This window comes from Temnothorax americanus, unplaced genomic scaffold (assembly GCF_048541705.1).
Source record: "Temnothorax americanus isolate GAGA-0224 unplaced genomic scaffold, ASM4854170v1 Scaffold9, whole genome shotgun sequence".
Taxonomy (NCBI): domain Eukaryota; kingdom Metazoa; phylum Arthropoda; class Insecta; order Hymenoptera; family Formicidae; genus Temnothorax; species Temnothorax americanus.
In genome coordinates, this window is record NW_027509812.1 from 3,298,215 (window position 1) to 3,318,773 (window position 20,559).

The 20,559-nt window shown below is 44.0% G+C and overlaps 3 protein-coding genes across 13 annotated transcripts; all 3 read left to right on the top strand.

The window, feature by feature from the left end:
• The first annotated feature begins 79 nt into the window (after nucleotides 1–79).
• Coro (protein coronin) lies at nucleotides 80–5,596 on the top strand. 5 transcript variants are annotated; one of them, XM_077425230.1, is made up of 6 exons: nucleotides 80–268; nucleotides 1,428–1,723; nucleotides 1,994–2,475; nucleotides 4,194–4,572; nucleotides 4,652–4,894; nucleotides 4,981–5,596. In XM_077425230.1, exons 2-6 carry the CDS (start codon nucleotides 1,526–1,528, stop codon nucleotides 5,167–5,169), a joined length of 1,491 nt encoding a protein of 496 aa, XP_077281356.1. In that variant the 5' UTR covers nucleotides 80–268; nucleotides 1,428–1,525; the 3' UTR covers nucleotides 5,170–5,596. The 5 variants fall into 5 exon arrangements, with proteins under 5 accessions (XP_077281356.1, XP_077281358.1, XP_077281359.1 ...); XM_077425232.1 differs by having other exon boundaries at nucleotides 1,431–1,723; XM_077425233.1 differs by having other exon boundaries at nucleotides 1,513–1,723.
• Nucleotides 2,337–12,236, top strand: Gpo1 (glycerophosphate oxidase 1). 6 transcript variants are annotated; one of them, XM_077425204.1, is made up of 12 exons: nucleotides 2,337–2,475; nucleotides 7,473–7,595; nucleotides 7,765–7,924; nucleotides 7,989–8,235; nucleotides 8,296–8,459; nucleotides 8,568–8,680; nucleotides 8,756–8,949; nucleotides 9,043–9,431; nucleotides 9,695–9,945; nucleotides 10,028–10,375; nucleotides 10,622–10,723; nucleotides 11,214–12,236. In XM_077425204.1, the coding sequence occupies exons 2-12, from the start codon at nucleotides 7,509–7,511 to the stop codon at nucleotides 11,346–11,348; spliced, it is 2,190 nt and encodes a 729-aa protein (XP_077281330.1). In that variant the 5' UTR covers nucleotides 2,337–2,475; nucleotides 7,473–7,508; the 3' UTR covers nucleotides 11,349–12,236. The 6 variants fall into 6 exon arrangements, with proteins under 6 accessions (XP_077281330.1, XP_077281332.1, XP_077281329.1 ...); XM_077425206.1 differs by lacking the exons at nucleotides 2,337–2,475; nucleotides 10,622–10,723 and adding exons at nucleotides 5,994–6,151; nucleotides 10,475–10,573; XM_077425203.1 differs by lacking the exon at nucleotides 2,337–2,475 and adding an exon at nucleotides 5,994–6,151.
• A 147-nt stretch (nucleotides 12,237–12,383) lies between these two features.
• LOC143907998 (uncharacterized) lies at nucleotides 12,384–18,977 on the top strand. 2 transcript variants are annotated; one of them, XM_077425186.1, is made up of 11 exons: nucleotides 12,384–13,805; nucleotides 14,672–14,860; nucleotides 15,062–15,361; nucleotides 15,471–15,900; nucleotides 16,081–16,265; nucleotides 16,412–16,501; nucleotides 16,618–16,911; nucleotides 16,995–17,232; nucleotides 17,367–17,856; nucleotides 17,958–18,252; nucleotides 18,313–18,977. In XM_077425186.1, exons 2-11 carry the CDS (start codon nucleotides 14,825–14,827, stop codon nucleotides 18,475–18,477), a joined length of 2,523 nt encoding a protein of 840 aa, XP_077281312.1. In that variant the 5' UTR covers nucleotides 12,384–13,805; nucleotides 14,672–14,824; the 3' UTR covers nucleotides 18,478–18,977. The 2 variants fall into 2 exon arrangements, with proteins under 2 accessions (XP_077281312.1, XP_077281313.1); XM_077425187.1 differs by lacking the exon at nucleotides 12,384–13,805 and adding an exon at nucleotides 14,192–14,427.
• The last annotated feature ends 1,582 nt before the right edge of the window (nucleotides 18,978–20,559 follow it).

Consider the following 20,559-nt stretch of genomic DNA (forward strand, 5'->3'; position numbering starts at 1 on the left):
GGAAAAGGCGCAAGGCGCAAGGCGCAAGGCGCTCTCATCCTCTCGTTCGCGATTCGCGAGCGTGTCGGGCCAGTCGGCTGTCGTCGGGGCGCTCTCGGCGGTTATCGGCGGGAGGGGAAGAGTCCACTTCCAAAAGCGTGCATCGTGCATCTTCCGTCACCGCGGGAGGGAGAGACAATCGTCAATCAGTGAATCAGTCCGCGAGTTCCGCTTGTGCTTGTACGCGCGTGTAACACAGCGGTGGTGCGCGGCGTAGGATTCGCCAGAGGTATCGACCGTCGTGTACTTATCGATAATTCGTGAAATCAACGAGAGAAAACGTTTTCGGCGAAAGCCATTCGAGAGAACGTCGGATGAAACGAGATTTAAGTCGCGAGCGATCTACCGTCTACGAGAGAGAGGAACGGAGACAGAGAGACAAAAACAAACGAAAAGAAAGAGGCCGCGGTGCCGAACGCGGCGATGCCGCCGCCGCCAATGCGGCCGCGCGGAGGGTGGCTGTTCGAATCGGCGGGGTGCGCGTTCCCAAATAAGGCGTTCCCGTTTTTCTTCCCCTTTGTCGAACGCGGTGACTAACGCACCTTGGAAAACGCCGCGTTCCGGCGCGAGATATCGCGCCGCGATAACGCGGCGGTCGGATAACGATAACCGCAGCGCGGCGCTTATCGGGCTCCGAGCTCCGACGCGCTCTCGCTGGTCGGGCGCGAAAGCGTCGAGGAACGGGGAAGCGAACGGTGAAACGAAACAATTAATTATAATTCGGAAAACCCGCCGCGCGCAATTCTTCAAACAATCCTTCCGACATCGTTTGGTAAAGATACGGCGAGAGCCTCCCCTCCGAGTTTGAGGATTCTCGCGGTCGCGCGTCGCGAGTAGGTCAGGACGAAAGTGACACATATGCGGGCCGCGTATTATTTCGAATCGTTCGTGAATCACGCGCTCTCTCTCTCTCTCTCTCTCTCTCTCTCTCTCGCTCTCTCGCTCGCTCGCTCGCTCGGGCGCGGCCGTGCGCTCGCGCGACCCCGTCTATTTCGGTGAATCGAAATCATTTTTCGATGCACCATGTAAGGAGCGCGGGAAGCGCTCTCTTTCTCTCTCTATCTCTCTCTTCTCCTCGTCCACGATAATCGGCAAAGGCAGAGCCGTTCATTACGGATGCCGCGGCGGTCGCGCCGACGGCCGAACCGAACGCGTAGATGCGCGCGACGGAAAGCGACCGGAGCATTCGAAATATATTCCTATTGCGGTCGTGTCCGTTGTGTGCACGAGGGGGCAGTGAGGAAGGAAGGGGGAGAGAGAGAGAGAGAGAGAGAGAGAGTGGGGTGGGGAATCTATTTATAAAGAGCGGGGATGTTCCACGCGACGCCCACGCCCGCGCGGACGCGTGTAGGGTAAATGACGATAATTTGTTAAAATAATCGCGACAGAAGGACCGGCGCGTCGTCGGGGACTCCTGACTCCTGACTCCTGCCTCCCGCGTGCCCGCCGTGTCCGTGCGTTTCGCGTTTGCAGAGCAGGTGCAGATATGTCTTTCCGCGTGGTGCGCACCAGCAAGTTCCGCCACGTGTACGGAACGCCCCTGAAGCGCGAGCAGTGCTACGACAACATCAGGGTGTCCAAGTCGTCGTGGGACTCGACGTTCTGCGCCGTCAATCCCAAGTTTCTCGCCATCATCGTGGAGTCGGCGGGCGGTGGTGCCTTCATCGTCCTGCCGCACAATAAGGTGAGCTCTCCTCTCTTTTTTTTTCCTTCTCTCCTTTTTACATTTCTCCGCCTGATGTCCTAATTTCGTCGCCGAGTTTCTCTCGCGTTTCGTTGGTCACGCAGCATTGAATTGTGCGACGGCATGTCGCGCGCGTATATATATTATTGCGACGACACGGTATAGTAATGGCATAGCTTACCAAATGACAGTCTTCGATATCCGTTTCAAGTTCCTTGTCCCTGCCGCGCCGTAATTGGCGAGCTGATATCTATCGTAAAACGTTTGTAGGTAGGACGAATACCGGCGGACTATCCTTTGGTAGGTGGACACAAGGGACCTGTACTAGACATCGCGTGGTGTCCCCATAACGATAACGTCATAGCTTCCGGCTCCGAGGATTGCGTCGTCAAAGTATGGCAAATACCGGACGGGGGTATCTCTAGGACATTGACCGAATCGATAGTGGACCTGCAGCTGCATCAACGCAGGGTCGGTCTAGTACTGTGGCATCCCACTGCGTTAAACGTGTTGCTCACAGCTGGCTCGGACAATCTTGTTATCATTTGGAACGTCGGCACGGGGGAGGCCCTGATGCGCCTCGACTCCCATCCAGACGTGGTCTATTCCGCGTGCTGGAACTGGGACGGATCCCGATTGGTCACCACGTGCAAAGATAAAAAGATCAGAATTCTGGATCCGAGGTCGGGCGAGATATTGGAAGAAGCTGTAGCGCACGAGGGAAGCAAGGCGACTCGTGCCATCTTTCTCAGGTACGTCCATTTTTACGTTACATTTTATTCTTCGGCATTTCATCGCTTATTTCGCATCGCTATATATTTGTATATCGCATAAAAAAAAAATTAGACCGACGCAACGAGGAAGAAACGGCAAATAGACGCTATTTGGAAGACAGATTGAATTCTCAAAACTAAATTCTAATTCGCCATGAAGAACGCGTAGTTTCTGGAAAAAAAAATGTTTTAAATTTTCCCCAAAACTAGGTATATATTTTCAGTTGCGTCAGCCTCATTTCACAAATACAACATATCGCCCGCACAGATTTTGCTATAATATCATTTTTTTAAATATAAATACTTATATATGTTAAATTCTTAATGTTTAAATTCTTAAATATTTAATTCGCTCCGCTTTTGGATCAAGAGACGTTTCATTCGAATGCGTTATTAACGTGAAAATGGCTATACATTTTTCCACGATCTCCTAACGTCTTTACACATACGTGATATAATTCAGAATGCCACATTGCCAATACTTGAATATCAAAATAACCAATTTTTATGGCTATGATTTTGTAAGAGGAAAAGTGCATTAAACTAACGAGTGAACTTGCACGAGAGAGTGTGGATGTAGATAAATACCAAACGAAAAGGGATGTGTGAATAATATTGTACAGTCTTCTTTACTTTTTATATTAGGTACTTGAATTTAATTAAAGATTGTCCATAATAGAATATAATCATCAAATGGTATACATCCACCTTTTTACACAAATATATATATTAGTAATAATTCAATACGATCTATGCGTTGGTAGAAATCGTTTATTCTTAGATATAGCCACATTGGAGCTCTTCCTTTCCACATTGTTGTCCCCTTCCCGCCTTTTCTTTTGTGTTACCATTTTCGACTAATAACTTGACGTGACTATATAATATATTCGCGTCGACATATATACGTGGCACTTCTCGCGCATCTTTCCGCGAGTGTTTTATAAGACAAACGTGTTTGCGTACATAAAGGTACACTTGTTTTTATCATCTTGTATTTCCGGTTTGTGTAGTGCAAGATTCTGTAATTTTTAATGGAAAGACCGCCAGACTGAATTTTCGACGCGACGAAGATGCCCAACTTAATATATACGAATGTCAAGATGTGTGTGCTCTGTAATTCTCCGTAGATATTGCAGTAAGTATTGTGCACCAAGTTATTAATTCAAACTGTAATTGTAAATTAGATTGCTTAAATAATTATGTAAGTTATAACAAGGAGTATCAATTCGGTAAAGACACCTTTATAAAACGGTATTATGATTGTCGTTTGTGAAAGAAAGGTTCGATTTGTACTTGCACAAGTTTATGCAAGCAAGTGTTGTACGTTTTGCGCGTATCGTAGTTGTGATCTTTTTTTTATAATGCAACACGTGTCTTGTTTGTGGTAAGACAATGTTCGCGAAAGATATTTGTATAAGACATTGCGAAAGATTTTAGCTCTATGTAACAAGGTGGATGTAGTAAAAAAAGTTTTGATGATTAATTTCTGTGTGTAAAAATATGACGCCAAAATTACAGAGTAATGCAATGTAAATATATATTTTTACCACGATATGTGTATGTACATATATATATATATATATGTGTGTAAAAAGATTAACGCACTAGATAACAAAAGGCTACTTCATTAGATATTGGTGAAATCTTCGTAATCATGCGTATTGATCAATCAAGTTACTTGTATTATATTTTTTCAGGGGTGGCCTGATCTTTACGACGGGTTTTAGCAAGATGTCGGAAAGGCAATATTCATTACGAGCTCCCGACATGTTGGGCGAGCCCATAGTTATGGTAGAACTAGATACGAGCAACGGAGTTATGTTCCCTCTGTACGATACCGATACAAATTTAGTATACCTATGCGGCAAGGGCGACTCTGTGATCCGATACTTCGAAATTACGCCCGAACCGCCGTTCGTTCATTACATTAATACCTTTCAAACTCCCGATCCTCAACGAGGTATAGGAATGATGCCAAAACGGGGCTGTGACGTTAATAGCTGTGAAATAACCAGATTCTATCGATTAAATAATTCAGGGTTTTGTCAAGTAGTATCAATGACAGTGCCGAGAAAGGTAAGAAAGCGTAACATCAGTTTGAAAATAGAAACCGAAAAATGAGAGAATCTAACGATTGTTCCACATAACGTTTTAGTCTGAGCTCTTCCAAGAGGATTTGTATCCCGACACTCCCGGTGACACTGCCGCGATCTCGGCGGAGGAGTGGCAAGCCGGTACTGACGCGGAGCCTGTGTTAATATCCCTCAGGGACGGTTATCAGCCTTCCGCCTCCAAGAATGAACTTAAAGTACAAAAGAAATCCAATATATTGAGTAAAGGCGCCAAGGTTGCGTCTAACGCCGCGCAAAACGCCACGGAGGTTTCGTCGGGGGTTTTCGTACGTATCCGAGGATTCCGTTCTCTCCGATCGTTTTTTCGACCAGCCCGCGAATAAAAACTGTACTAAATTCTCCACGATTGCAGGAGGAATTGTTGAAGGAATGCAGAGAGGAGATAAGAAAATTGAAGGCAGTGATCGTGAAGCACGAGGGTAGGATACGAGTGCTGGAGTCGGCAGTCGCTCTTCAAATGAAGGAGGAGGAGAGGAAAGAAAGGAAAGAGAAGTCGGCCTCTCCCGACGGCAAGGAAACACTGGCTTCCGACGAAGTGTAAACCTCCGGCGTGACGTTGTTGTACTTCTAACGAGAATATTTTTCACTAGAATCACTAATATATCGTTCAATAAGAATGATCGTATATTTTGATATAACAAAACTTGTGTAAATAGTAGGTTTTAGCGACGCCACGTGTCCCTGACTCTCTGCAATGATCTTTGCTATTTATTGTACATCCATTCGTCGTACATTTTCCGCATTTGTATTATGTTTACATGTTTTACTATTATATATTTTACAGGCGTTATAGCCATACGTGACGATGTATGTCCCTAGAGTTAAGTTTTCGATCGATATAACACACCCAGCGTGCGAGACCTTTACGTATATGAACCTTTGTACGAATGACGATTCGTAACAAACGCGAGTGCCTAACTTGTACAGATATTTGCTGTTAAATAACAAAGAGTATTATTTTGTTTCAACGTGTGATTCTGATTTGTACTTGTCGAGAACCTATAGTTAACTCGAATCGGTGATTAGTTCCCAGCAAAATCCAACCATATAATTTGTGTCGACTCCAATCTTTTTTCACATAAAACAAATTTTATTCTATTTATATATAACAAAAATAATAGAGCTATTGACGAGTTAATCGTCAATTAAGTTGATCGAGATCCGATTGAAGCTGTCCCGAATCATCCACGCGTTCTCGACGTCGGAGTTCTAATTGATCGACGAGACTCGAGTTCGTCGATCGCTAACGAAGAGATCTGTGAAAAAAGTCCGCGGCCGATATGACAATTCGATAACGCTCTCTACCTCTCGGCGTCGGAAGCGTGACGGACGATCGCTCTTCGACGTCGAGTTGCCTCGCCGCTCGGACCTCGGCACTCGGCACTCAGTCGACTGCTCACATCGGCTGTGAGTATTCGTCGCTACGAGTGTCTGGCGGCCAGGAGGATAATGCGCCACGCGAAATTTTAGCGTTAAACTACCTTGATTCGGCGTGAGCGAGTGTCGCGTTCCTTTAGCTCACGGTGAGTATTGTCGCCACCCATGGAAAACTAGCTCCTGATTTAAGCTCCGGTTTCCCGACTCGCTCCGCAATCCCGGCTAACGATGTCACACGTCGGCGACGTGACGCGACGAGCGAGTGTTCAGTGTTCGTCTCGAACGTCCCGACTCTTCCTTGAAAGGGTTGATTCTCGCGTTCGTTCGACCTGGAGGAAGCCTGGAGACGATGCTGAGTCACGGAGGAGCCTCGGGGACGACGGGGATTGAGTAACTTGGATGATAAATAATGCGTTACGCCCGGCCCTAATGGGACGCACAGAGCGACACTTGGCACGGACCAGCCTCTAGCGGGCGCTATTTTAGCCGCAACCTTGCGTCATCATCGGTGTCATCACGCTCGGCATTGTGCTCTCGCGTTATGTGTTGTGCGCGCGAATCTCAAGGCGATTGTCTACTTGTATCCAAGCGGGCGAGATTGGCTCTCCTCCCCGAGCTCCGAGCTGGATACCGGCGAGCTTGGTTGCCATCGATTTTGCGAGTCATCGTATAGGAAGAGGGGCTTTTTGTATCTTACGTGAATCACACACGTTCTTCCGACAATTTTCCTTCCTTTTTTCTTTTTTTTTCCCAGTCGGCGCGATTCACGCCCGATAGGGAGATTTGAAGATCCAAGATAGTGTCCCGCCAGACGGTGACCAACCGCTGATACCCGGAACCCTGTTGCACGAGACGATTACATGATTGCATCGCGTTTATCGGTCACATCCGCGTGTGCGTAACGCCGAATGTCACTTGCGCAATCCCACGTGTTTCTTCGGGTCTCTTATCAAGGTCGTCGAACGGATCACTCGTCTCGCCGTCTCGCCCTGCCGGCGATAATAATTATAATGACGAAGCCTCAGCCTCGTGTCGCGAGACACGCTTCGCGAGTCGATGCACAATCCTTAAATTATTTATAGATCGTGTGTGCGCGCGTGTTGAATGCGCAGCGCGTTCAAGCGCAAAGTGTCTCAGGTTTTTCTCGTTTTCGATACTTTTTCCTGTCGATTGTTTCGTAACTATACTTTAGAATTGTTCATTATTGTTATCGCCATTCAGAAGTTGATCTGAGCACACGAGTGTCAGAAGATTTAAACAAGATTTTCGTTAACTTCTCACGCTTCGGTACTTGCTCCGACATTTAACATAACAAGTATCTAGGCTCATTTAACAGCATTTAGTTCACGTTTATGTAGAAAATTGTTGATACGTTCAAATTTTTAATCCCCGTCTTTCCTTTCATTTGCATCTCAAATTTGATGATATATATATTTTGATTATATACCTCTTTTCTTGTGATTACAGGTTTTCTCGAGAAAATCGAGGAGCTGCTGATAGACAATGGCGTCGCTCAGGTTGCTCGTAGCTGGAGCGAGTGCCGTGGGTGCCGGTACCCTTACCTCGTACTTCCTTTTGTCAGATAACACGGTCAGTACGCAACCTGATAGACGTAACGCGATCAAAGACCCTCTGAAAGACCTGCGTGCACGTCCACCTCTTATTGTTACGCGTTACGCAATGCAATCTCATTTAGATTCGACTCAATGTGATTAGTCATATATACATATATACCTACGTACTTATATCTCAATTGCAGGTACACGCCGAGGTCAAGGAGGGAAAACCAAGGCCGCCTCGGAGGACTTTGCCGACACGAGAGGATCAAGTGAAGACTCTCAAATCGCAAGATTACGATGTGCTGATAATCGGGGGTGGGGCGACAGGGGCAGGATGCGCTTTGGATGCTTGCACTCGAGGTACGATCACCTTTTTCGCTTGGTCAAGCGAAGCTCCTACACCTTTCGCTGCTTTTTTTCGAAGGTTTGAAAACCGCGCTGATCGAAGCCGACGACTTTGCATCCGGCACGTCGTCCCGGAGCACCAAGTTAATTCACGGCGGCGTGCGATACCTGCAGAAAGCGATCATGCAGCTGGACGTCGAGCAATACAGAATGGTGAAAGAGGCGCTTCACGAGCGCGCGTCGATGCTGCGAAGCGCGCCGCATCTGGCCCATCCGTTGCCTATTATGCTGCCGGTTTACACGTACGTTTATGGACAAAAACAAACGTAAGCTTTCGATGCTGCACGTTCTTCCTCACGTTCTTATATCTCTACTACTTTCGTTAGATGGTGGAAGATTCCTTATTACTGGTTCGGCATTAAGATGTACGATCTGGTTGCGGGTAGCAAAACGGTCAAATCGTCATATTACTTGAGTAAATCAAACGCTCTGGAACTTTTTCCGATGCTGAAAGGCGACAAACTGAGCGGAGCTATTGTCTATTACGATGGTAGTCACCTTTTGCTATCTCTTTCTTTTCCTCTCTCTTACAATTCTTACGTGGCCAAGCTAATGTATATCTATCTCTCGAATAAACATACCATTTGGCATAATACAGGCCAGCAAGATGATGCTAGGATGAATCTGGCGGTCGCTCTAACAGCTTCCAGACATGGGGCAACGGTCGTAAATCACGTTAAAGTGGTCAATTTATTGAAAGGTCTCGACAGGGTAGGTATCGTAAATATTCGTGAAGATATAAAATGAGAATATTTTGTAAAAATATCTCTATCCTTGTTCGAGAAGGATGGGCAGCGAGTCCTTGTGGGAGCTCACCTTAAAGACGAACTCACGGGAGAGGAATGGGACGTGAAGGCTAAGGCGATAATTAATGCGACCGGCCCCTTCACCGATCATATCAGGAAGATGGACGATCAAAATGTCCAGTCTATCTGCTGTCCGTCTTCCGGCGTTCACATAGTGTTGCCTGGATATTACAGGTAAAAAAAATTATGTATTGCTAACATTAGTGGCATATTATTTAATTCGTTGTAACGTACCGTATACCGATGCTTCTTGTGCAATATTTTTAGTCCCGACCAAATGGGTCTACTTGATCCAGCGACGAGTGACGGCCGGGTGATCTTCTTTTTGCCGTGGCAGAAGCAAACGATCGCAGGAACGACCGATTTGCCCTGCGAGGTAACGCACAATCCTCGGCCCACGGAGGACGAGATCATGTTCATTCTGCAGGAAGTCAAAAATTATCTGAACCCGGATGTCGAGGTGCGCCGCGGAGACGTTCTCTCTGCCTGGAGTGGTATTAGGCCGCTCGTTTCTGACCCGAATAAACCGAACACGCAGTCGCTCGCTAGGAATCATATTGTGCACGTTAGTTCTACGAAACTCATCACGATAGCAGGTGGCAAATGGACGACTTACCGAGCGATGGCTCAAGAAACCATTGACGCGGCCATAGACGGTATATCGGGAGGATTAATCGAGCAATCGTTAAAAATCCATGTTTAAGGGGCCTATATGCAAACGTTAACGACATCGTTATGCGCTTTGCGCAGATGTAATGTTAAATATACTGTAAAATAGAAAAGCTGCGCAAAGCGCGTAACGATATCGGTAGCGTGTACGGAATAGGCTCCTAAGTGTGTCTTGTCTTTTTCCGCTCTATATATTCTTGCACTTGTGTTATTTTTATAACGCAAAGCGTTCATTGATGTTCGTTTAAAGCTTGCAACCTAGAGCCAGAAAGACCTTGCCAGACTGACGGCTTTCTTCTGGAAGGCGCTCAGGGCTGGACCCCTACGATGTACATTAGATTGGTACAGGATTTCGGTCTGGAATGCGAAGTCGCGCAACATCTGTCCAAGAGCTATGGAGATCGTGCGTTTGCCGTAGCTAAAATGGCTTCGCTTACGGGAAAACGATGGCCTATTATCGGAAAGAAGATTCATCCGGAATTTCCGTACATCGACGCTGAAGTAACTGTCTCTCCGTATTGTTTAAATTTCAATGAGCGCAACTGAATCTTCTCGCAAAATAAATTCTAAATGTATATTTCAGATACGTTATGGTGTGCGGGAGTATGCTAGAACCGCGATCGACATGATCGCGCGTCGATTGCGACTCGCCTTCCTCAACGTCCAAGCGGCTCAAGAGGCATTGCCAGGCATCATAGACATCATGGCCGAGGAGTTACATTGGTCCGCGGAGGAGAAAAAGAAGCAACAACGCGAGGCCAGTGAGTTTCTCGCTCAAGAGATGGGTCAGATGGTGAACCGTGCTTCCCGCGACAAGATTCCCATCAATCTCACCAAGGACGAGATTCAACTCTACATCAAGCGCTTCCGCATTATAGACAAGGACAAGAAAGGATACGTGTCTGTCAATGACATTAGGCGAGGACTAAAGGTTCGCGCGTGTATTTTGATATCTCTCCCTTCGTGACATTTTCTTATCGCTTCTATCCGCTCTATCTTTGATCGTTGTCTATTAATCGCCGATACGCAGGTATTAGGTATAAAACTGATCCAGGACGAGATGCACAGCTTGTTGAATGAAATTGATGTCACTTACAATGGCCAAATGGAATTACAAGACTACTTGCAGGTAAATCATCAAACGTATACTTTTAACATACATTCTTTCTCTTCGCAGCTCTTTGGAGATAAGGAAGTACCGGGCGAAGAACTTCACGAAATTCTACGCGAAATCGACACCAATATGAACGGTCAAGTCGAATTGGATGAATATCTTCAGGTCTGTGACATTGCGCATTGTGCACACAGTCACAGTCGGATTTCTTTTCTAACACTGCTATCTTTTGTTGTCCATTGTGCAGTGAGCTAGTACAGTGGATTTTCTAGAATGATATTCTCGTTTGTTTTTTAGCACGTTTACGTATGACACTAGTTCCTGATAATAACTTCTGAACCGATAGAGAACTTAGAAATTTGTCGTATAGTAGGCGTCATTAATGCCTTCCTAGCTGTGTTCTTGGGATTTCTATAGTGCGCGTTACATGTACTATGCTTCAGGTGGAAGGCATTAATGACGCCTTCTGTACAATGTTTGCCTTGTTTTCTTTTTTTGCATTTATATCGTACGCATTATTATAATGTAACCGCTTTATACCATTTTTCGAATATTCTTTAACATATCTAGTTGCATTTAAAAAAATCACTTCCTCTCTTTCTCTTTCTCTCTGTCTCGCTACATGTGTGGAAATATACGTTATTTTTATATACAGATGATGTCAGCTATAAAGTCTGGCCATGTGGCATATTCACGTTTCGCGCGGATGGCTGAAATGGAAGAAGCACAACACGAAAAGGAAATCCTCAAGAAACAAATAACTGTCGAGAGATCAGGTGGAGGACTATGAAGAAATTCATCCTCTTACGCTGCAAAATTTTTGAATATTTCAATCTTACACTTGATTTTATTTATTTATTATTATTATTATTTTTTTTTTTTTTTTACAAGTTTCATTTTCGCGCGTTTGTTCAAGGCTATCAATTTATTCGATTAGGTGTATCGTCGAAACGAAATAGTCAAACAATGTCCTGCGAAGTGAAACTCATGAACAATATTCAAAATAATATATTAATCTACAAATGTTTCATAGTAAATTTACAACACCGAGTTTTTTGTACGCACGTCCAATGTGCAGATTTTTATCGATGGTAGGGAGAAAATTTTTATTTTCTCTTCGACGTGCGTGTATTAGTTGTGTGTAATATCTATATCTACGTGTATATTATGTAAAAAATGCAGCACATTTGCATTCTTTCTATTTATATATACAATCACTGCTGATGTGTCACAGCTGTAATTGTATTCTGCTCTTGTTAGGAGTATACATAACGTTGGAATTTTACTATTCTAAATTGTCACATTATAGTATTTCTAGCATTACACGTGTACATTATGTATTATTTTATTTAACTCGGAGCAATTGCTCTCCTCGCCTGCACCGAACTTAATCTTCCGCAACAGAATTGTGAATATAGCGTTACCGTGAGATATGTCTTCAGTGCGTCATTTTAAAGACATTTTTGTCATCTGGTCGTTGAGGCTGAGTCGGGGTGAACTACACAGTAGTGTATATAGTGACACACTTACTGTCTGTATCATTACTAACGTACGTTAAGATTGTACAAACTATAATAACTATATCGTGAGAAATAGGACATACAGTGACAAGCGGATTGTCTTGTAATTTATGTCATCGTCATCATCGTATCAATAAAGCCAAATGACAAACGAGTAATTTGTAGTACTGTTTCTCCAAGTTTTTATCGAATACTGGTAACGTGCTACAAATTATATCGCAAATTGTCGATCCTCACTGTGCACCTAACGCAACATTGGCGTATCGAGGAAAGGAATTTCGTAGGAAGAATTTAACGTCTAGCTTTTGGGATTTTAGATCGTATGTATTTGAGGTTGAAAGTTGAAACTCTTATGTAATAAATAAGGCGAACAAGGGAGGAGCTGATCACTCAAACGCAGGGACGTTCTCTATTTCTCTCGTGTGACTTTTCTGAAAGTAAGCATTAACTCGAGCAGAAATTATCAACGATCGCCAATGAAACGTTCTCGAAAAATTATCGCGTATCACAGCACGTGTGCCGGTCGCTCGCGGTCGGTACACGCTGCTCACGCTAAGTGAAAGGTGGGAGGAAAGACTAGGAGAAAGTAGGAGGTACGCGTGGTTTAGCCCCCTTTAATAGGATGGGCGTCCGTGGGTGTCCGAAGCGTTCCCGCGTACGCCCCTGCCGAACGACGCCCCGCCGAGCTGCCGGCCGATTCGATTGGCCGGCGGCGGTGACGAGCAGTCGCGCGTACCGCGGCCGGCCAATCGGCGAGCCCGTGCCATCGCGGTGAGCGAAAGGGCGACGTTGCCGTTTCGCGCACCGCCCCATTGGCCTCCGTGTCCGTGAATATCTGCGCTCGTGCTCTCTCTCCTCCGCTGGCTCCGGTTTTTAGCCCCCGTTAGACGATTTTGTTGGTGTTTCGTTGTGCCGTTTTCACGGCGTGGATAGACGATTAAACACGGGACTCGCGCGGTGGGCGTCACACGCGTACACGTGGCCCGGTGAATCCATTCAACGCGAGACGGGTATGCGAAGCTCTTCCCCGTCGCACAGTAGCGTATCTTCTGCACGCTCCGAGCTCCGCGCACTCGACGACGCGTCGGCGGCGGCGGCGGCGGCGGCGGTGGTGGTCCGTTGAAACGGAGCGCGTCCTACGCCCGAATCGCTCGGGCTCGAGTCGCCCGCGATAACGTCCCGCGAACCGCGAGACGCGCGAGCGACGCGAGTGTGTTAAGCCACGGTCGCCACGGATTGTGTCGGGAGTGTGTACAGCGTCGCTGGGACATAGTGCGCGAACACCGAGCGACGCGCGTCGCGTGGCGTGGCACGTGCGAATGTGTATGTGCGCGCGCGCGCGCGCGCGCGGGACTCACCGGAGTTAAACGCGGTATGCACATGCACATGCACCGTGTGCAGGAGCGAGGACGAGCGGGATAACCGCGTCGGTGGGTGAAATCCCGTGAATGATGACGCTGCGATTGCTCGCACCGTTGACCGTTCTCGCGCGCGACGATACGTAGGTGGAACTGCTGCTCCGCGTTGTTCTCTGTGAACGCGTCACGTCTCGGCCAAGCGGGGAGTGGACGCGTGTTTTGTGGTGCTCGCCGCTCGCATAACCAACGGAAGGTATCGGGTATCGGACTAGCGCGACACGAAGGCGTCGGCGTTGATATAGCGGCGGATGACGATAATGATGCGCGATATTTGCCCCTGGCGTCAGCCTGGCGTCTAGCGTTGACAGGGTGAGTATCTTGGCTCCGCGAGGGCAACACGTGTTTGTTTCAATGTTAGGTGGAGTCCCGTGTGCGAAGTGGGTGGAGGCTGGCATCGCGAGTCTGCCTTCCCCGTTATCGCGGGCGCCGCCGCGAGGGCGCGAACGAGCGGCGGGCAACCGAGTGGGCGGTATGACGACACGAGGCTCACCTTGCCGTCGTGTCGGGCCTCGTGCGCGTGCCTAGTTACGAATCGGGTGGGGCGGTGGGGCAACAGGGGCGTAAGGAGGCGGTCCTCGATCGGGTTCTCGAGGCGGATGCCCGTCGCTCGTGACAGCCTTCTTTGTTCCCTCGTTGGGGAGAGAGAGAGAGAGAGAGAGAGAGAGAGAGAGAGAGAGTTCGTCTTTTGCTCATGCCGCTGGCACTCGATGTCAACATGCTCCAACATTCGCAAACTGCGACTCCACGGAGTCGAAAACTACTCCTTTCCTCTCTTTCAGCTTCCCCCGTTTAAACCCCCGCGGTAAATCCCAGTGCTCCGACTGAATCACTTGGAGATTTTGCCCTTTTTAGCCTATTCCCGACTTGGGATAACATTTTATTGTATTTAAACTAATTTGGATGTCACACACGCAACATACAAGTGTAATCGGTACTAAACATATTCCCTCACCTTCCCACCTCCTCCTTTCTATTTTTCAGAGATCATCTTTTATAAATTTCCAACAATGTTTATGCGAGCAATGATTCTCTGACTTGCCTGAAACTCTTTCTCTCTCTCTCTAATGTATTTTTTTATACATCTCTTTTATTCAATTATCTCAATTATGAGCTACTTTATAGATTTATAATTAATTATGAGTAGACAATCTTCTAACAATAATGTTTCTTTATAGGAGCTCCGTTTCCGGGACGATTCTTCTAGCTTCGGAGAGAGATTGCCAACCTAGTTGTACTTGTTGCATTATGAATTCCTAGCACACTGGATGCAAAATGGCATTAAATTCATTGTTATAAATTGTGCGTAGTGTAAAACAAAATCATTCATCATGAAACGAAGTATAGATGGAAGGAATCTTTCGCAAGTAAGATGCTTATTATATTACACTAGTTTACGTACTTTGCCTTTACAACGTTACTTCTTGAAATTGATAATCAATATCTTCTACAAGTACTGAATATCGTATATATTTATACGGACAACAATTAACCTACGAAATGATATAAATTCTACTATATCGTGAAAATACATGCAGGACAAGATTAATAAACGCAATAATTTGTAGGACGAAATCGAAGAGCACGATCCTTTGCAATCTCAGCAGCAGCAGCAGCAAGATGAAGCGGATCAGCAACAGTTAGAGCAACAGCAGCAAACTGCCCAACCGCAGATTCGTTTTCTGAGCGCCAACGTATTGCAGCAATTGCAGCAACAGCAAGATGCTCAGCAAGCTCAGCAGCAGCAGCAGCAGCCGCAAGTTATTACTCTGCAAAACTTTGTGCCTTTACAAGCTCAACAGCCGCAACATGATCAACAGAGAGCACAAACGATCTCTGTTCAATCGCTACCTCATCAATTCCTGCAAGTATGCGAAACGAGAATAATACAATTATATATTAGAAATATGCTATTTATTGCAAATTCGTTATTCTTTCACTTGGTTTTTATTTATAAACGCACCTTTCATTTTGCAGGGTGCTCAGATTATCAGCAGTGCTCAAGCACAAGCTCTTCAACAAGCTCAGCAACAACAGCAGCAGCAGCAGAGCCAGCAACAGTCGCAACAGCAGCAGCAAGCTCAGCAACAACAAACGCAGCAACAGCAGCAGCAACTGAGCTACAGTGTAATCCCACAAATGCAGACTGTTAATATAGACGGTCAGGAAGCTCTGTTCATTCCATCCTCCGCAATGTCGGCTGCAAGTGGCCATCACCAGACACAGCCGACAATGCAATTTGCTACTGCAAATGGTCAACAAATGCAACTTGCCGGACAGCAGGTTCAACTAGCGAATGGCCAAACTATTATTACGCCACAGCCAGTTAGTCTCATAAGGGCACCGAATGTCTTTCCCACTTCGATTATACAAAATATTACGGGACAAACGGTTCAATTGCCAACAGGTATGTCTTTTATTGCAATTGCTTATACGCATGCTCTTTATTGTCTTGTAATAATATGTTGTGTAATCTATCTTCGTAATTAAAATATCCTTATGTATTATTAATAAGCTTATTAATAAGTCTAAAGAAAATTTTAACATTTTAAGCAAGTAGAATGATCGAATAATGTGTATGTTACAGGTCAAAGTGTACAAGTAAGACCGCTTCAATTTCCTATGCAACATGTTCAGCAAGCGGTACCCGTACAATTACCGGTCACTGCCAATAACGGGCAAACTGTTTATCAAACCGTACATCTTCCTGTCCAATCCTTGTCCAGCGTTTTCAATATGCCCACGACGCAAATGATACCCCAAATTATGCAAGTAAGTTATATTCCGTATAATCAACACGATGTAGCAATTAATTTAGCACCTGATCGATGTAACGATTGATAATTTACATACACGATCAACAAATATTGTAAAACGTAGTACTGATGAAATGTACATTCTGGTCGTTTCAATTCTAGCAAATACCTCAAGTGACACAGATAATTACGCCGACCGGTCAACTTCAGCAAGTGCAAATTGCTAATTTACCACAGTTGCAAAATCTCCAGGTAATATTGAATTTATCGGAATCTGATCCGCTCTCATAACGAGCTACGCATCACCCCTTCGATAAGATTATTTTTTCTACAATTTTATCAAATGAACGTTTAATGTGTCATTACAGAGTCAGCAAGTAACGCAAGTTGCCCATCAACAAGCGCAACAACAAGTCGTACAACAACAAACTCAGCAGCAAGTGGTACAATCTGTGCAACAGCAACAACAAGTCGCCCAGGCTCAAGTACAACAACAGCAACAAGTGCAACAAGTGGTACAGCAGGTGATACAGCAGCAACCACCATCGTCCCAACAGCAGCAGCAGCAACAATCGCAACAGCAGCAGCTGCAACAATCCTCCACTCCATCGTCGACGGTAGCGACTTGGAGCACAACAGTTGCATCCCCTAGCAATGTTCAAGTAATATACTTCTAAATTCGCGAATATACCAACATGTTAAATGATAAAGTTATTCTCTAAATTATATACCATACATTTTCTAGGTACTTGGTATAGGTGCATTGGGAAGAAACATAACGGGAAATGCTAACGTTATTACCACGAAGGATGGCCAGAAAATTGACGTGCAAACGTTATCTACTTTAACAAGGCCGCCCGAAACGGTAGAAGGTGACATCAAAGTAACTAATATCGATGCCAGTCAATTAACTAGTGGACAAGTAATACATATCCCTGCTACACAATCGGCTCAACCTACAGTGCAACCGATTACGATTACAGGTAAGTGAATTGTTACGTACAGTAGTGATAAAGATATTGTGAGATGATCGAACTTTTAATTTTTATATCTTCTAATACATTTCCTCGTTATAATTTATAATTTTACAAGCAACGATTGAACTTCACTTATATAGGAGCACAAGGGCAACAGTTAACGCTTATACCTGCGTCAGCATTGGCAAATTTAACCGCGCAGCAAGGTAATATGATGAGGAATGTGAGCAACGGAAGTATAATGCAAATTCAGCCAGCCACCGGGATGAACACGACTAACGGTTTCTTGCAATCAATACCCGTACAAAATATCCCAGGCTTAGGCAATGTGCAAGTAATATCAGCGAGCGCGTTGCAGCCGGCTACGGTCCAAACGTTGCCCGCAGCCGCGGCCGCACCCATCGTCGCGACTACTCCGACCGTGCAACTCGACTCGAATGATTCTACCAAATGGCAGATTCTCCAAACTCTTCAGTCGCACGGAACTTTGACGACGTCTGCCGCGCCCGTGTCCCATCAACAGCAAATATCGAACACTACCAGTACCGTCTCTAATGACACTAACGATCCTAATAAGACGCACCGTAGAAGGGTCGCGTGTACGTGTCCCAATTGCGGCGACGGAGACAGGTGAGTGATGCTTCTTTCAGTCATGTCAAACGAGTATTTATTCGCGACACTAATGAAAAATGGTCACGTATGTGTACATTGACATCTATATTTCTCTGCAGAAATAGAGATATAACCAGGAAACGACAGCACGTATGTCACATTGCTGGATGTAATAAGGTATATGGGAAAACGAGCCATTTACGTGCCCATTTGCGCTGGCACACTGGCGAACGACCTTTCATTTGCACTTGGATATTTTGCGGTAAAAAGTTTACCAGATCGGACGAGCTTCAAAGACATCGTAGAACCCACACCGGCGAAAAGCGTTTCCAGTGTCCGGAATGTACAAAGAAATTTATGCGATCGGATCACCTGACGAAACACATCAAAACACATACGAAGATACGAAGCACGGTAAGTACTACTCGTTCGAAACGCATCGCACGCGATGCACAGTTATGTACTGAATTTTAGGAAGCTGCCACCTCGACGCAGGAAGGCTCATCTGACAGCCAATCTTCCACCGAGCAAAAAATCATTATAGCTCTACGCAAGGAAACGGAGCAGTCTGATATCGTCATAACAGAGCCGATCGAATCCATGAAAAGTGAATCGTCAAATCATGTAACAAACGAATAAAAGTTCTAAGTAATAAAATCGGACAGCGATTAGCTAATTAGTATCGATATCATAACATAAATTTTATGAAGAATAATTATTCAGTATTAATTTCTAAAAAAAAAAGAGGAAGTCATTCGGAGACGACACTTAATTTGTGAACAAGCGAATTATATCCTAGCGCATTCTACATTGTAAAAATAAAAATAAAAAAGATAATATTGTTATGTGCATAACATAGTATGTAAGTGCGGTAAGTTGTAGTATGAGCATAAAAGTCATACAAATAATTGAAATTAATGCTACATTGATCGAGCGAATTGTCGATCTGTCTGTTCTATATAAAAATAGTATGGTGGTGAGTATATGGCAACAGTTCATATATACAATCTATTTTTTTATTGCGATTACGTGTGTATATATTATACGTATGTATATAATGTAAATCAATGTATACAATTTTTCACGAGAAAGTTTTACACTTGTAAACCATCTTTTGATATTATAAGGAGTCAAGAGATCTTTAGCTCTCCTTTTAATTTATCCAGTTATTTTAAACCGGACGACAGCTTCATAATATATCACATGCGAGCTATACATACATGTTAGTTGTTTATCTTGCAATATATAATGATACGGACATTACAAAAGAAAAAGAAATTTGAACGACGCGGAGCATTGAACGATGTCTATATAGTTAGGTATCTAGTTAGTGGTGAGACGTACGAAATTTAAGATAAATGGGAATATCATAATCATTAAAAACATGATTTATAAACTTCTAAATTTATATGAACAAAATTTTGTAAATGGTTATCACCCTATTATATCTCAGGCTTCGTACCCTTCATCACGAAGAAATGGATGCTTTATTACTTTGCACTATTATTTTACATTTTTATTCATTTTTATTGGATTTGTTCATCTTTACCAGCACAAAAACAGACTGACTGCGGATATATCGAAGTCTAGAAATGGGAATACATTATTATATATATATATTTTTTCGCATAATCGCGTTTGCTGTTTTCCCGATATGAAATGCTAATAAAAGTGTTGGAGAAAAACAACGCGTTTGTATTTCACATTATATTAGTTCTCTCTCTCTCTCTCTCTCTTTATTGACGAATAAATATATCCCATAGTACTCTACTAATAAATTTACAGGCTACTATCCGCTAGAAAACATGTATAAACATCATTTAAATTCTGTATCTTTATATTATACATATATAAACGAAAAATATTCCATTTTATTCAATATAATAAACACTGCTTATTGTTGACACACTGAAAAATATCAGGAACGTAAAGAGTTAGTGTTTAAAGGAAATACGTTACTCCTGACAGCAACTCCATGTTGTATCTCAACGATTTAAATGTCACTACTGTTAGAGCGATAATATTCATCCTTCCATGCATATATTTATTTTGTAATTGAATCACAACTGTCAATTTCAAACAGAATGTAATATTGTGAAGTCTTTCTTTGTCATTATACACTGAAACAAAATAATTTTAAAAAAGATCCAATCGCTCCTGAATTTTCGGACGTATCCAATAGCAAAACAAATTGTACTAAATATTGAAAATTCGCAGGTTTCATGTATAAAGTTTCGCAAGAGTGCAAAGAATCATTTTCTTGTTTCAGATAAAAGTTTAAAGTAAAACTACGGTCTATTGTAGATGAACCTATAATCACCTTTTATACACATGTCGACTCTCTTGCTCTGAACTCTGCTCATTAAAAAAAGAAATTCAGTGACAGTCCTGCATATACAAAACTCAACTCTCTTTTTATTTTAATATTTAACTTGTTTTAAAACAAACATTTTATCATCGTAAACAGAAAAATGGACAACAGAATTATATGTAAAGCATAAAATTTTTAAATGGACATTTTAGTATAGCGCGATATTACTTTTTATTATGTAAACGCATATACCAGTAGAATGCTTGCTCATCGCATATGTACAGTTAGCGCGAAAATAACTCAATTTCAACTGCATATGTAATAACATCAGCCAGAAGAATTTAGATACAATTTCTAATCATATTCTTTACGCTATATCCTATTTTATGTTTATACAATGTGTGTAACTT